This window comes from Nanorana parkeri, unplaced genomic scaffold, assembly GCF_000935625.1.
Source record: "Nanorana parkeri isolate BGI_ZX_2015 unplaced genomic scaffold, ASM93562v1 scaffold743, whole genome shotgun sequence".
NCBI classification, from domain to species: domain Eukaryota; kingdom Metazoa; phylum Chordata; class Amphibia; order Anura; family Dicroglossidae; genus Nanorana; species Nanorana parkeri.
Genome location: NW_017307011.1, coordinates 595,659 through 613,098, shown reverse-complemented (window position 1 = coordinate 613,098; position 17,440 = coordinate 595,659). Strand labels below are relative to the sequence as shown.

Genomic DNA, 17,440 nt, shown 5'->3' with positions numbered 1-17,440 from the left:
AAACGCCTCCATGCTCTCTTGTCATCTGGTGACGAGGGAACATGGAGATGGCTTCCCGGCTAATCAGGAAGCCAGGCAGTGAGTCATTACATGCTGCCCGGCTAATCAGGAAGCCGAGTCATTACACACCTCCCGGCTTCCTTAATGGGACTTCCGGTATCGGGAAAAAAATTACTGGTACTCGATACCAAAAAAACGGTACCGGTGCATCCCTATTCTAAACTTTCATAGCTCTACTACAACAAAAAGCGTTCGAGTTGCTATATTTGTCTCCACTGTGTTCTTCTCTTCACCAGAACAGGAAGTGAGGAGATATCTCCCCCGTGATAACACAGATTATTATTATACAGGATTTATATAGCGCTAACAGTTTGCGCAGCGCTTTACAATATAAGGAAGACATTACAATCACAATACAATTCAAGACAAGATGGTAAGGAGGGCCCTGCCCCTGAGGGCCAGATGCCAATAAAGCCTCATAGGAGGATCTAACCCTTCTCCACTCTTTCCAAAAATTGATAAAGGTTTTGTCTGGAGTCCTCCCTTAAAACTAATTTCCTTTGTCTTCTGCGCTTTGTCTTTACTGACACGTCGCCATATTATATCTTCACATCAGGACCACAAATATACATTTATTATCATACACAAGATACCTTCCAGAATGACAGTTTTTGGCAAGCTTATTTAATAAGATGAATTGTACAACCTTTTGATGTACAGATTTCTCTGCACATTTTCCGATGGTTTAAAAGCAAAAACACAAACTACAAATTAATTCAGAATACCTAATTTGCCTAAACCTTGTACCTTATTAATGCATTTTTCTGACATTTTATTGAAGAGTGCCTTAGGTCCCATTCACACCAGGGAATTGCAGTAACGCACCTCATCTGCATTGGTGCACTGCAGTGTCATTAATTGTGAATGGCACCACACCAGCACTGCAATGTACTGCAGCACAGTGTATAGGGGGTCTATGTATAAACAATCTGCAGAGCCCTTCCCCCTGCCAATGTCTGAGAAGATTAATTCTGTACGAAAAGATAGAAATATACAAACATTCTTTCTTTTCAGGTTGAATGTAATGTACTATCACATTATGGCCACTAGATGGCACTGAGACTAGGAAATACTCCCTATGCTCATCAGCTCCATCTAGCGGCCATAATGCAGTATTACATTCCATTCAACCTGAAAAGAAAATATACAAAGCATGCCTCGATTTGAACAGAATGAACATTCTCAGAGATGTGCAGGGTAAATAACTCTGCAAATGTTTATAAATAGTCAACAAGGTGTCCTGTATGAAAAAATGCAGCCTGCTCCAGTTTTGCATGCGTTGCATTTCGGGTCATTTAAAATGAATGAGCTGTTAAATAGATGTATGCCGCATCGGACATGAATGCATGCGCTTTGGGGTGAATGGAACCTTAGAAATGATGGTGCAGAGAGCAATAATAATTTCCACATTGCAATAATCGTTAGCATACAATCAGATTACGCTTTACTGTAGTCAGATGAGACAAGAAGATTTCTGAATAGTCATGCTCTGCTCATCATCACTGCTCCTTGCCCCACCATGACTGAACTCTTCATTTGGCCAAGATGGCATTATAAAACCACTTTCATAATTATGAAAGTCAACCACATTATTTCAAGAAGATAATAATTTGCACAACATTTGGCAGCTATTCTTGTTCCGTCCGCACCAGCTCCATGTACTTTCTCATCTTCACAATCATCCAAAGTGGAGCTACGAATGCCTTCAATTCATCCAGCCTCAGCTCCACCGAGTCCCTGTAATAAAACCAGCCACCGCCGAGAGATATAAATGCGGGAATGGAGAACTGGAAACAAAATGTCATCGGTTCAATTCATTTCAATAATGAAAGTGTATGTGCACTTCTGGTGTAGTTATCCTTTACTGCTCCTATGCACCATATAGTTGCGCTAATTCATAAATCAGCCCCTTGGTGTTCACACTGCCCTAATACAAGCTGAAACCACTGTGACTAGGCCTCAGGTTTTAAAGGGATATTAAAGTCAAAAAGGTATTTGAGCTTTTTCAAATGATGAAATCACTTACAATGGCACTGGTCCTGATTTCCTGTTTTAGGGTGCCTCCACAAGACCCTGCAAGGGAAAGGAGCCACCCTAAAACAGGATATCAGTCTCCAGAAACACAGCAAGCCAAGCCTTTCCCTTCCCCCTCCCCTCTCATCCTTCTACTTCTTCAATCCTTACTTTTCCCTTCTCCAGGATAGTAGATGGACAGCTGCTGTCCCTTGTGATTTTGTATTGGACAGGAAGCTCAGGAAAGCCAAGTTGAGAGAGATGGAGCTGTTTGGAAACATGATGACTGCAAGTGCTTGGGCAAACATGTAAAGAGATACTTCCCATCATGCCTCTGTCACTGGGAGCCATGCCTGTGGCTGACGAGTCTTTCTATGCCTCCTGGGACTTGCAGTTCCACAGCAACTGGAGTGCTGAGATTGCCTACCTCTGGAATAGCTACTACAGAGAACTCAAATTGGTTAAAAGGAGAACTATGGGGTTAGGGCTTTTCCCCATAGTTCTCCTTAGGGTAACATGAGGACACAAACTAGCGTCCTCCCGTCACCCTAGGCTCAGTATACCGCGAGCTGTAGCTGGATATGTCTGGATCCGCCCAGCTGCGTGACTGACAGCTGGCTCTGCCTATCTAGAGGCAGAGCCAGCTGTACCCGCCCCCTCCCCCGTCCGTTCCGCCAGTCAACGCTGGCGGATCGGAGCGGGGGAATCCAGCCCCTCCCATCACGGCAGAGAGCTGGGACAGGATCGAGAGGTGAGCGAACGCCGGTATGTGTTAGCTCACCTCCCGATCTACTAAGCCGACCTGTGACAGTCTCATTGTCACAGGTCGGCTAGAACTATGAGGTGAGTGAAAAGCACTCACCTCATAGTTCTCCTTTAAGTGCAAAAGTGCTCTAAAAACAACTGTTAGAATACGTTGGCAATAAACAATGTGTCCTTTTTGAAGTATACCGACTCGTAGATTGGCATTGTGAGAAAGAGCACTAAAGCACAACCATGGGACAAGATGCCATCCATACCTATACTCATCAGTGGTTGCCAAATCCAAGATATCTCGGTCCAAAAGAAGGTACACCTACAACAAACACAGTAGTGTCACTATTTTTGGTTTTATATTAATATTATTATACAGGATTTATATAACGCCAACAGTTTATGCATCAATATGAGGAAGACATTACAATCACAATACAATTCAAGACAAGATGGTAATGAAAGGCATGATAAATATTCATTAGCCAAATGGGTAATGTGCCGATCTTTTAATTGGGTATCACTCTTTTAAATGTCTAACATGCCACAATCGTACCATTTACTATAATGAAAGGCATGGTAAATATCCAGTCGCCAAATGAGCGCTATTAATTAAAACATATAATAACTGAAAGGAATTTTATCCTGAAATACCTGAACACTAAAAGCACGCAACACTATTCAATCTTTTTCTATTGTGCCAAAAACCTTAAAGGAAACCTGATTTTCCAGTTCATTCCCCGCTTGCCTCTACCTGTTACCAATGTGGGAGTGTGATCTCAGAACTGAGCAATTTTGATGATGTGGAAAGTTAAAAAGTTCACTCCACCCAATAAACTATTTCAGTTATACAAAAGGTAAAAGTCACGGGCTTAATTATTCCCCAGTGTTTAAAGCGCTCCAGCTTTAGTAACACATACTGCGGGGGATTTATCAAACCTGGAGCAGAAATAATCTGGAGCAGTTGCCTATGGCAACCAGCTTCTCTCTTCAGTTTGTTCAGTTGAGATTTTAAAATGAAGGATAGATGGTGATTGGTTGCCATCCACAGCTAATCCAGATTTTGTCTGCTCCAGTTTTGATAAATTCCCCTGAAAGTATATAAACATTTGATGTTTTCGATGGTGAATAAAATATGGGTTTAAAATGTTCAAATCATTTCATTCTGGAGTTCTGCTTTAATCATTCAGACCACTAGTGGGGTAATCTGCTGATCTCATGGGGTTTCATTCTTTTAAACAGCGTACATGTTTGTAATATCCCCTTCGTACACCGTACCAATGTGCCCCAATATCCAACGGGTGCTGGAACAACTGGTGGATGCCGCCACAATATACAATCTAGAAGATACGATGTCCGCACACTATTCTGCTTCGGAATGTCCTTTTTATCCGTATTCCTTTAGCATGACATGTGAACGCCAATCTTCTAGATAATTCTTTTAAAAATCCAACATGCCACAAAACATACCATTTTGCCACCTGTGGCTTTCATGTGCTGCTGTTCTGTCAGCCATTGCTTGTCCTGGGCATCAGCAGCATACTGAAAATTTAACAAGACAGGTACATGAGCTACATTAAAAGTGGGACATGGAGAGGAACATACACTACAAGACAGACTGGCTGGTAGACATACACTATATTGCCAAAAGTATTGGGACGCCTGCCTTTACACGCACATGAACTTTAAATGGCATCCCAGTCTTACTCCGTAGGGTTCAATATTGAGTTGGTCCGCCCTTTGCTGCTATACCAGCTTCAACACTTCTGGGAAGGCGTCCACAAGGTTTAGGAGTGTGTCTATGGGAATGTTTGACCATTCTTCCAGAAGCACATTTGTGAGGTCAAGAACTGATGTTGGACTAGAAGGCCGGGCTCGCAGTCTCCGCTCTAATTCATCCCAAAGGTGTTCTATCGGGTTGAGGTCAGGACTCTGTGCAGGCCAGCCAAGTTCCTCCACCCCAAACTGAATACAGGTTAACTTTAACCACACATCCATTGTTTCTACTCATCAGTGAAGTTGCGAAATAACACAGGTGTGTGTTTCTGAAGGGGCCAGGACTATCAGCCATCTCACAACCCCTGACCCCAATGGGAGGAATATTGTGATGAGCGAGAGACACTGTAATCTTTGATTGTAAATGCCATGTGGTTGCAATATGGGTTTCTTTTATGTGACATGATTGCTTGGTAGTGGCTGCACTTTCATCTGAGACATGGACTGTACTTACCCAACATAGGGCAGAATGGGACCTTTGAGAAGTCGATTAGAACAAAAAACAGGAGGTGCCACCAAATGAAGAAGAGTCCAAAGGAGTTTTTATTGCTAGCAATAAAGCATCAAAGTGCCAGAGTGTTTAGGGGAGAAACAAAGACCCCCTTCATCAGTGCTTCAGGCATAACTCCAAAGGGGAATCCTTTGGGGAATGGACTCAGGGAAAGTTACAATGAGAATGACAAATATGAGGGCACATGCAGCAGTCGGCAACTGAGAGGAGCCTTTCAATTGTTGACTGCTGCATGTACCTATGTACCTCTGATCAATATCAATGTTCATTCCCCAAGGGATTCCCTTTTTGAATTACACCTGAAGCTCTGATGAAGGGGGTCTGTGTTTGCCCCCAAAACACGTTGGCACTTTGATGCTTTTCATTGTTACCAATAAGCACTCTGGATTCTTCTTTGTTTGGTGGCACCTCCATTTTTGTGTTCTATTCATCTTCCCATCTATGGTCATCCTCCAAGGAGGTTCCATATGACAATTTAACGATCATCCAGTTAAATCTAAACAGGATTTAATTTCTAGGTTTAGATGTCAGTGATTTTAAAATAGAACAGATCATTCTAGGATAATGTACCTAATGGCAGCATGTATGTGACTTCTTAGTTACCTTAAACAGTTCTGGGTGTTTGGTATAAATCCGTCCCCTGGTTCCTCCCATGCCTAAAGCCCTAGGAACAAAACACAAAACATATTGGTGAAAAGTTATATGGTTAAGGCAATGACAGACACCTAGAAATGACTGACATGCTTACGTCTACTTACTTGTTGGCATGTGACCCCAGCACAAATGTCGTTTTCTCATCCAGGCTAGATGGATCCCACTATAACAAAATAATACAGGAAATAGAATGTATATGCATGAGGTGACCAATACACTTTAAAATATAACAAGCTGCTATTGCTGACATTTCTGAAGGTACAAGCTTTAGGAGCGGTGACCCTTACCCTTCCATCACTAGTTACAGAGTCAAGGACCTAGAACAAGCATGTTTCTAGACAATGACTCTCCAATTAGTAAAGGAAGAGTAAAAAGTGATAGCCCCTGTAAGAGAATGCCATTGGTAGTATGAGCTTCAGGATTGACAAGATATGCGTTGTAATCAAGACTTTACTCGCACAAGGCAAACGTCACAGCTGGACTGAATGTTTTATAGGTTTGTAACCTTTTATTTTCAACTGGTTTTTTTAGATGCAAAAGATAATAAAAAAATTGTCAGGCCAAAACCGAAAATTACTTTTTCCAACCTTTTAAAAAAAATGTATAATTATTTAATTTTTTTAACTTATTTACTTTCCTGTTGGGGGCTCTAGGGAAATATAAGGGGCCTAAACTGACCCCTGATATTTACCTTTAAAAAAAAAAAAAAAAAAAAGAGATTGAGGACAGAGTCCGCAATCTCTTTCTCTGCAGCCCCTGTTATGAATGCACAGGAAGCCTCTATACTTGTGCTCCTGTCCATTCATACATTGTGAACATGGTAACTTACACTATATCCACAATCATGAATGAGCAGGAAGTGATGTACATCACTTCCCATTAATTCTTAACTGGTACATAGTAAGCACACTGTGTCGAGTTATTAACAGTCAACGATCAGTGAGTGTTTGTATATCGCTCTCCATCTGTCAGAGGAGGCCGAGTGGGGATGGGGAGGATAGCTCCGCCTCCTGTGACAGATCACAGCAATCTCCTCCACTCACTGAAATAGGACGTGGAGCAGGGAGGTGCGGGAGGAGAGCTCCGCCTCCTTTAAGATGACAGCTGTCACCGAACATACCGCCGGCATCCTAACTGCTGTCAAGGCCCGCTTGACCTCCTGAAAGCTTCTTTCCTCCCTGCTGGGCACCGGCCCGCATCAGAAGGCACAGACTGTCGCCCAGCAGGCGAGAGAGATATGAAACAATCATTATGGCAAGTAATAATAATTTTCATTAAGAAAAAAAAACAAAAACCTTTGGCCCTTCCCGTCGGATTGGATCAGCAGTCTTGATTTTCAGCCTGTAGAGAAAAAACATAACAGATCCTATAACTCAAATAAGTTCATATATGAGACAGATCTCTGCAGGTCTGTGACCTCCCAGCAGAGAACTCTGCAGTTGGTGATAAAGCCTTATATAGTGGGGAGGACGCGCCCCAACCTGTGATTGGACAATGAAGGTGCAGTGGCACACTGATGACATCACCCCTGCACTCTCCCCTCCTGTAAGCATGTTTACTGGGTTACACTGACAGCACGGTGCAAAGCAGTAGAACCCTAACTGGCTCTGAGTACTACCTCTCCCTCTCACAGTGATTTCTGCTATTCAAGGGGCTACAGGACTCAGATATCACACAGATATGTGAACCTTTGCCAAGGTGAAAATACATTAGTTGCATTCTAGGTCAATAGTTGCATTCCAGAGAGCTTTGAGTGTCAGGCATCCCTGGCACTGATCAGCTAAGGTAAATGGACATGCAGGCACCATGGAGCGAGAAAGAAGTGGCATTTTTGCCATCTTAGACTGTGTTGTTTTTCAACAGATGCAAAAGTGCAGAACAGGATTCAGATCTAATCCAGACGACAGATTATCATAAGATTATTTGCTCTTACAATGCGAGTCCTAAGGAATTTCGGTCAGGGTGGAAGTTCAGTACAGGGGGGCGTCCTTTCCTCTGTAAGAGAGACAGTCTTTAGTTAAGGCCTTCTAAGGAAGAATGAATTATGTATTAATACTGTACATTGTCCTTACCTTTTTGGGCACTGGACTCCTCCGCATATTTGACTCCTCGTCTACTTGTCTTGGTCGCTGAGCCAAAGACAAGAAAAAACAGAAACTCAGATGCTACCAGCTACTCAAAATATCTGATCTAATTCCGATTAACACACTGAACCACTTGAGGGCTCCATATTGTTAAAGCTATGCACAAAGCCACAAAACAAAAAGAAGCAGAATCTACAATTAGATGGTAATGTGTGCTCAAGCTTAAAGAGGGCCTCCAATGCATTCACTGGAGAGAGATCCTGGGTCACAGCAACCAGAAGCATTAAAGGAGAACTACGAGGTGAGTGATTTTCACTCAGCCTCATAGTTCGAGCCGACGTGTGACAATGAAACTGTTACAGGTCGGCTCAATAGATCGGGAAGTGAGAGAACACATAACGTCACTCCTCGATCCTGTCCCTGCAGAGAGCCGTGACTGTCACTCACGGCTCTCTGCAGGGACCCCCCCTCCCCGATTCTCCAGCGCTTTCTGGAGGAACGAACGGGGGAGGGGGCGGGTACAGCTGGCTCTGCCTCTAGATACAGTAGGTAGAGCCAGCTGTCAATCACGCAGCTGGGTGGATCTCGACAGTAATGTCGGGATCCATCCCGGCTGCGGCGGTCTCAGTATACCGCGAGCTGTAGCTCGCGGTATACTGAGCTCTGGGTCACGGGAGGACGCTAGTTTATGCCCTCTCGTGACCCTTAGGAGAACTATGGGGGAAAACACTGACCCCATAGTTCTCCTTTAAGCACAGAGATACCTATATGGCCTTCGGAATCTATATTGTGAAATACCTTCTGACAAAAGTAATATATTTTCCACCAGCAGTCCTGGTGCCACACAATGCATTGACATCGTGCTCCTATAATAGATATATATAAATGAACTGCGCCAATAAGCAAACTAACAGCTACAAGGCACTAGAATGTACACCCACTGTGAGTGTGTATACGTGAAAATAAATAAATGTGCCGAGCTACAACAACGAGCAATACAAAAAAACAATAATATATATTTTTTTTAAATGAAAAAAAAACAACAAAAAAACAACATTGTTGTATTGCTCATTGTTATAGTTCAACATCGTGCTCCAATCACAAGTTAAAGCCTTGTCCGAGGGGGCTAATCAACAGCATCAAATGGCACCTAGCACATAGGGTTCCATTCCATTATATAACGTTCGCCCTGTGAACATTAAATCTGTGCGGTTTTATGCCTAAACCAATGTGTGTGGTTTTTTTTTAACAAGGCAATGTATTTTTAAATGTTTTATTCTCCATGTAACCAAGTTGTACGTACAAAAATCGAACCCACAACACGAGGGGCTTTATGCAATTACCGAATGAGCCAGCAATTTTTTAGGGTGACCCTGTTGTAAATTCCATTAGTACAACTTACTTTTTATTATTATTATTTTTTTTAAAACATGCTGCCTAAACCATCAAAGCAAACCTGTCATTAAAAAAAAAAAGTTCACTAGTCAGCCTTAGGCTGCTGCTTTAGCTCCTGGTGCTGCACCATGAGGCAAATTCAGTACTTGCACAGTGCTCCTCATATGACAGCCACTGGCTGATCAGGCACAGAGCCGTATACGGTCACTGGGCAGCAGCAGGAGTTGAAGTAGGGAACAAGGCCACGTCATGGCATCAAAGCGTACCTAACACAAAGTAGTTTTTTTTTTGTTTGGCTATTTTTAATGACAGGTTTATTGGATGTTTTGGACAACATGTATACAGAATGGATAATTAGAGGATAATGGGAATAAACATAACCGAGTTGTACTACACAACAGAAGGGTACCTGGGAAAAACAAAGGGGTATATATTTCAGTTTTTAACTGCACTGTTAGCTGTATTTCCCTGACTCTGCTCCCACCCCAATCCTCCTCACCAACTTTGCAATAACATTTCTTTACACTTCATGCCAGGAGTCCACTAAGACAGTAATAGCAGTCTACAACTATCAGTTGGGTGTTTCCTCAGGTTGCAAAAGAACACCAGAGTAGCAAACTCTGTCCTGGCTGTAAACAATGACGAAATATATTTGCAATGTTGTTGCAGTAGGGAGACGCAGGCAGGGAAGTACAACTGAAGCCATGGTTACCCTTTATACATGCAAAAGAAATTGGTCAAAATCTTTCCTTTCTCCATAAGGCATCCACTGTACCTTCATAATGGGGACCTCTATGATAGGCTTCATTATCTTTTTGTCTGTGAAGAGAACCTTAGCCTGGATAAGATAACGAGAGGACCAGTTAATACAGAAAAATAAGGTAAGCATCCAGCAACAGATTTGATTTTATTCGTTCACCTGCTCCAGACAATTGCGACATGTGTCACGGATTAGCTGCTCCGGGTTTACATGATCCCCAACATTTTCTCTCACATTCACAGCAGCTTTCTGAAAGAACTAAATGGGAAAAAAAAGGATATTTACGGAACACACTCTTTAAAGTGGCCCTTGTTATTTCCTTTTATTTACCTTGTGTAGAAGAGGTTTTAAGCGCTTTCTTGCTCCCTCTCTCGGCACAGCTTTCTATTAGTGTTGTGCAGGGGCTTGGTGAGTTCGCCCAGGCCCGCACAAAACTGTCACTGACACACTCCTTTCCCAGCCTAATCAATTGCAGTTGGGGCATTCCCCACCCTGCAGGTACACGTCAGGGCCAGGGAATGCCTCAGCCACAGCTTATTGACCCAGGAGGGGGTGTTTCAGTGACAGTTTTGCACGGGCTTGGGCGAACTCAGGAAAACTTGTTTGGGACCCAACTTCCCAGACATCACTTAGCAATCCTTAGATCGCAACTGTGAAACTCTGCATACAAAATCAAGTTTACATTCAAAGGGCAGATGTGCAGAAATGCATGGTCTATGTGGAAAAGACGGTCATACACGGTTACAGTTTGCCCAGAAACAATTACATAGTCCTTTTTTTCCCCAATTGGCTGGCATTATCTTGTTTTTCTGTCACACTTCACAGTCATAAAGGCAATGAGCTGTCAGCCAAAAGAAACAAAATAATTCCAACTAGGGTTGCACAGATACCAAGTACAGTACTTGGTACAAGTACATGTACCGATACTTTTGAGCTCCAAGACTACACTAGAGAAAAATACAAAAATGAGGAGGCAGCTGTCATTTGTAATGGGCACACGGAGCTCCTGGGATTTGTACATCTCTGTTTTAATGTACGATTTTGTTTTTATAAATATAAATAAAGGGATGCACCGATACCAGTTTTGCGAGTATGAGTACTGGTACTTGCCGAGTACTTACAAGTACGAGTACTGATACATTTTTGTTTATTGTCATGTTACAGTTTTTCTAAAACAATACAGACTAATGATTTCAGGACAGTGGGGGAGTGCCAGAGCCAGGTCCCAGCTGCAACTGCTGAAGCCCTGGGAGATTTCATGAAAATGCCAAGTATCGGCACTGGTACTCGAAAAGTATCTGTGCAACCCTAATTCCAACCAATCATAAAAGGAGGGATGATGATGTCACTGTATCTGGGAGGACTTCGCTCTATATAAGGATACCTAAAAATCATGCTATTAAAATGATTCATTTACCTCTAATTTGTGATAGGAATCCTAATGTTTAATGTAACAGAGGATTTATGTAAATCTGTGTCCAAATTGTGTGTACATACTTGTGTTTTGTTAACTTTAAGATTGGGGTGGAGGGCCTGATAGCAAATATAGACACTGGGGGTCCACTGAGTGATCACATGACCAACAGGTCATCTTTATACTGCTGGAGGTAAAAGAGGGGTAAAGATCTTATACTGAGGTGGGTTCATATGGCAGGAGGTGACAAATCAGATTTATAGCGGCATCAGGGGTGTATTAAAGCTGAACTCCAGGAATTACACAATGCAGTGCACCCCCCATTATTGCAAAGGTAAAATGCTCATATCTAGGGGTAGACAAATAAGGAGTAATACTTACCTTACCTCTCCCTCCAGCAGGCTCTGGCACTGTCTCCTCTTTGATTATGCAGGCTATACGCAGCTCCTCACTGTTCTCATGCATGATGCAGAGCTACTGATGTTGGGGTGTTGCAGGGTTTCACTGCATACAGAAATGTCCCCAATCTCCTGCATACTAATGCTGCAGTCATGTGATGTAATATTGTTTGCCGAGATTGGCCTGGCCAGGAAGGGGGTCTAAACACCTGGTCTTGAAGTGGTTAAAGAACATTCTGCCATAGGGACAATTGGGGGGAAGCATCTTCAAATCCATATTATCTGAACTGGAAATCTGACTTGTGAGGCTGTTCGTATTAAAAATACAAGTTGGATTCCCCACTGTTCCAAAACCATGTAGCTGCAACAATACCCCACCCCTTCAAATCAAGTATTATGTTGACAGCACTTACCTTCATGTATTTATTGAAAACGTTCTGAATTTCCTCATTAATGCGTGGCTGCAGAACTGCACGAAGAAGATCCATGGACACAACTGGGTCAGTAAAACTGCAAAATATAATGACAATTGCAAGACACAAGGAGGGGAATTGATCAAAACTGGATAAAGACAGAATCTGGAGCAGCTGCATATGGCAACTAATCAGACTTTTTTTTTATTTTTAAAAAGGTAACTGACCAAAGTGAAGAGAAAAGTGGATTGGTTATTTTGGGCAACTGCTCCAGTTTTGATAAAATCCCCCCAATAACTAAAGCAAAAACAAGACAAACTGACTTATTTAATAAAACAAACAGCAAGTTGGCATTCAATCAGAATTTAATGTTTACCAACCATACTACAGTTGGTTAGTAAAGTGGCGGGAAAGCCAAGTGAACAGCATTCAACTAGCTATACTCAGGGCAGAACACTTATCCATCAACCCCCTAGAGTTGCAACTTAAAGCTTTAAATACATGCCTACTATCTGATGTATAAGTGTAACACTGCCAGGTATATATCACACCTCACAATGCCATTATCTGCTTTTCTTTCCAGAACGCTGGAGCCATCTTTGTTCAAGAACTATTAGATCGGCACCTCACGTTGTGACTTGTGTAATGTTACAATGGGATCACTGGGGAAGGAGTATGAGGAAATGTCATTCTGCAGGCAGGAGGAATCATTCCAGCCTGGGCAAAAAAATAAATTTAATGATAAAAGCTTTAAAATAAAAATACTGTTGATGTTAATAGTGACACTGCAGGAGTTTTCCTGATCAACGTTGCCTGATGTATCCGGAAGAGCAGCAGCTAATGATGTAGATCTGAAAATGTATTGAACATTTCAGGAAGAGAAAGCTAGCCAATTCTTCAACTAAAATCCAAAAATATTTATATCTACATAGGCTTTATATGGCTCTTTCTCCTACCTGACAGCTACATGAGCGCGCCGTCCTCTGCGCTGAACCTGGCGATGTTTAATCATGATGTTCCAGGGGCTCTGAAGAATTAAAAACATATAGTAGATTTAGATGAACTTCACATAAGTGACTAACATTTAAAACTAGGGCTGGTAATGATTAAAATTTTCGTGTTCTAAATTTTTTTTAATCGATTAATTATAACGCACATACAGATCCAACTACATTGGCCTATACACATACAGCACAGCAATGAAGTAATAAAATGAACCTCGTGTGCCCCACTCAATATGGCCGCCGCTTGAGTGGGGCAACTCAGAATAATAACGTGCTGGATTAGTGTGATCCTAGTTCATTTTATTACTTCATTGCTGTGCTGTATGTGTATGGGCCAATGCCTTGGCTGGCGCTCGTGCAGAAAGTTTCTTGGGCAAACCCACCGGCCCAAGTGGCTCCGTCGCCTAACGAAGGGGGAGGAGTCCGGTGACGTCAAGGACATCGACGTCACCGGACTCCTTCCCCCTTACCTTCGTTAGCTGTCACGGACATCCACGTCACCGGACTCCTCCCCCCTTCCCTTCGTTAGCCGACGGAGCCACTTGGGGAAGGGGGGGGGGGTGTAGAGTCGCCGATGGGACTCCGGAAGCCGGCGGAGAGGTGAGTGCTTTCATTAGCGATCAAAATAATTTGAATCGATCAAAAAGTTTAACGATGAATCGAGAAATTAATCTTTAATTTCCACAGCCCTATTTAAAACCTACAGTTATCACCTTTTAGGGTTGATGCATCCGAGCAGCTGAGCCCAGACAATGTTTTGTACAGCCTCCAGTAAAAGTCTAAGGCTGTACATGGGTATATGCCGCTGCTTTTGCACAACCATGTATGTGCCCAGTGATTTAAAAAAAAAAAAAAGTACATAGGGCCCCCTTGCTATGAAAGTGTTAATGCTTGTTAAGTCTAGGGACAGAGCATCAAGATGTAATACTTCAACTAGAAAAAATGGCAACCGCATGAATCTATAACCAGCCTTTATAGCAGGGTGCACATGGGAAGGCATACAACAATACAAAACACAAAAAGTCCCCAGCACACCTGCCAGCTAGCCTGCAACAAAACGAATTACCCTGTCAACAGTATGCGTTAAAAACAGAGGTTTTAGTTGCACAAACTTTTGGCCAAAAATATGTAGAAGCCACACCGCCGCTCCAAGGCACCTCTGCAAGGTGTGGTCCTAAGGCCCCGTTCACACCTGATCGTTTTACCGCACGTTCCTACGCTCGGTAAAACGCGCAACAGGTGAAAACCCATGTTTGCCTATGGGCATGGTTCTCACCTGCGCGTTTTACCGCCCGTTCGATCGCGTGGTAAAACGCCATACGCCCAAAGAAATACATGAGCTTCTTTGGGGCGTACTAACACCCATATCCCGCTGTTATCAGTCCGGATACCCCCTCGGAAACTCGCGTTTGACGGGCGTTTCTTTTACCGCAAAATCGCGGTAAAACCGCGCGGCAAACGTGAGTTTCCAATACGCGAAGGTGTGAACCTGGGAGGCAGCCTACTCCTCCTCAAAAGGTGAGGAGTAGACTGCCTCCCAGGCACACCTGCATTGAATTTATCAACTTCATTAATATGCTGGGGATCTTTTTGTGTTTTGTATTGTTGTAAGCCTTCCCATGTGCGCCCTGCTATAAAGGCTAGTTATAGATTCATGCGGTTGCCATTTTTTCTCGTTTGACTATTTTTGGTGTGGGGACGCACTGGGGGTCCCAGCGTGCATTTTTGGTTGCTGGGCCCCCAGTGCGTCCCTACACCTTTTGAGGAGGAGTAGGCTGCCTCACAGGCACACCTGCATTGAATTTATCAACTTAATTAATATGCTCACACTTGGAGACTCAAATAGACTTAAGGTGGCCATACACTCTACAACCATCGCAAGACTTTAGTCTTGCGATGGTTGTACAGGGATTAAAAAAACGTACGATCTGCCTATCTTGGACAGGCAGATCGCACTCTCGATCATCGCAAGCCCGCCCCCCTGTGGGGCGGGCTTCCGATGACCTCAATGCTGAACGGGCAGTGTGCTGGTGCGCACACCGGCCCGTTCGGCATTTGTCTTCCGAGCACCGTTCTAACCAGCCGAGAATCGTATGATTCCCGGCTGGTTTTCGAACATGCTGGTTCGACAGAAGACGTGTGACCGTACAGTAGAAACGGTCGCACGTCTCCGTTCACACTGCTCGATTATCGTACGAAAAACCGATCGCATACGATTATCGTACGATAATCGTGCAGTGTATGGCCACCTTTATAAAGGTGCCCATACACCTTACGATTATCGGACGATTTTCGTATGTGATCGACTTTTCGTCCGATAATCGTATGTGTGCATTGCAGTGTCCGACCGACATTACTGTACAATCGTACGACTTTTGACGGTCAAGCATGTTTGAAAACTTTGCTCGATTGTACGATTGTCGTAAGGTTGCTGGCGTTTCCATCCGTCAAAAGTCGTACGATCTGCACTGCGCATACGCGAACGAAAAATCAATTACCGCATTTCGTCCAGGTGCTTTTCGTTAATTACAGCTAAATTAATCTTGCGATCATCGGGGCAGGATGGGGCTGTCGTACGAAAATCGTACGACTATTCGATCATCGGACAAACCTTTAGGACCACACTTTACAGAGGTGCCTTGGCGCGGCAGTGTGGCTTCTACATATTTTTGGCCAAAAGTTTGTGCAACTAAAACCTCTGTTTTTAACGCATACTGTTGACAGGGTAATTCCATACTGTTGACAGGGTAATTCGTTTTGTTGCAGGCTAGGTGGCAGGTGCGCTGGGGATCTTTTTGTTTTTTGTAAAGATGTAATACTTACCCTACTCTTAACTCTGACAGGCTCTGGTGCTCTACTCTTCTTACTAATGCAAAGGTTAGTGTGTGGGCTCTCGCCGTACTCATGTAAAGTGCAGGAGGAATGGCCATGCACTGTACATGATGATGTCAACATGCAATCACCGGACAGGAGCACCTTACTGAAGAGTAGCAATGAGCCTGGGCTTGGCACAAACCCAGTTCGCCTGAGTTCACCCAAAACCACTCAAAACTTTGACCGACCCCCCCACACCCTGGCCCATGCATTTGCTGCCCCACAGCTACACGTCAGAAAAGGGCGGGGAATGGCTAGGCAGCAGATTGGGCCAGTAGGGGAGAAGGGGTCAGTCACAATTTTAAGTGGGTTTGGGAGGAGAACTGGGTTCGCACCAAGCTACAGCTTATCACTACATCGAGGGGGCGGGGCTGGTCACATAGATGCGGGGAGCATGCAGAGTGAAGAACAGTATAAGCGTTGCACTTTATTCCTCTACCACCCACACTTAACCCTTGCAGGGGAGGGTCAGTTTTAATCACTTTTCAAACATAGGTAATCCGCCCAACCAAGGCCAAGCATAGGCATTAGGGAGCAATCAGCCATGTAACTACATGACCGTAGTGGAGGATCTGCTGCCAGGAACCTCTAGTGTAAGCCTATTAAGAGAGAATAACCAGTAATGATCACCAAGGATGATCTGTGAGGACCTATCCCTCACATGTGTATGGGTACCTGTACTGGAAGAAGCTACACATGATCAAGACAATAAGCGCCATTTTAGTGTTGAACATTCAGATATGGTATGAATGCAAGCACATGCAGACAAGCAGCAGCCATTTATAGTGTGTCTAGATCATTTTTCCAGGTACAGGTTGTGATATCACCTACACCAGGGACAGCACAGCTACCAGGATTAGACGTCTCTGCTGGGCTTGATAACAATGGCCGCCCCACTACTAACCGGTGAGGATCGCTCGGTGGGGTCCCCATCCTCCTCGTTCCCCAGCATCGTGTATTTGCTGGTTCTCATCATCTCTATCCCAAGTCTGCACCGACCCCGGACATCACTCACAACACGGGCGCGATGACATCATCAGTACGCGCCGCCTTCCGTACCCATGGAAACGGCCGGCTGTGCCTGGAAAGTTGGGCTAGAGTTCCATCAGTGTGTCTGCTAGCTCAGCTGATATCTAATAAAGTGTATAGGAGGATGAGATGAGCAGACTAAATTATTACAACTACCATATTATCTTCTAAAATGTATATTATATTAATAAAAAAATACATTGGGGGGCTTTATCAGAATCTGGTGCAGCTGTGTATGGTAGCCAATCAGCTTCTCTCTTAAGGTGGCCATACACTCTACAACCATCGCAAGACTTTAGTCT

General features: G+C 43.7%; 1 protein-coding gene across 1 annotated transcript; it reads right to left on the bottom strand.

Moving 5' to 3' along the window:
• Positions 1 to 1,423: 1,423 nt before the first annotated feature.
• DNTTIP1 (deoxynucleotidyltransferase terminal interacting protein 1) lies at positions 1,424 to 17,195 on the bottom strand. Its single transcript, XM_018564302.1, has 13 exons — positions 17,014 to 17,195; positions 13,188 to 13,258; positions 12,232 to 12,328; positions 10,166 to 10,264; positions 10,022 to 10,084; positions 7,840 to 7,896; positions 7,701 to 7,762; positions 7,063 to 7,108; positions 5,872 to 5,930; positions 5,717 to 5,777; positions 4,297 to 4,368; positions 3,093 to 3,148; positions 1,424 to 1,797 (listed from the first exon to the last, which is right to left on the bottom strand). Exons 1-13 carry the CDS (start codon positions 17,083 to 17,085, stop codon positions 1,689 to 1,691), a joined length of 924 nt encoding a protein of 307 aa, XP_018419804.1. The 5' UTR covers positions 17,086 to 17,195; the 3' UTR covers positions 1,424 to 1,688.
• Positions 17,196 to 17,440: the final 245 nt, after the last annotated feature.

Coding starts and splice junctions, on each gene's coding strand:
- DNTTIP1 (XM_018564302.1), bottom strand. CDS start 17,085: ATGATGAGAACCAGCAAATACACGATGCTGGGGAACGAGGAGGATGGG. Junction 13,259..17,013: donor CCACCGAGCGATCCTCACCG/GTTAGTAGTGGG, acceptor TTAATTCTTCAG/AGCCCCTGGAACATCATGAT. Junction 3,149..4,296: donor AAGCCACAGGTGGCAAAATG/GTATGTTTTGTG, acceptor TGTTTGTTGTAG/GTGTACCTTCTTTTGGACCG.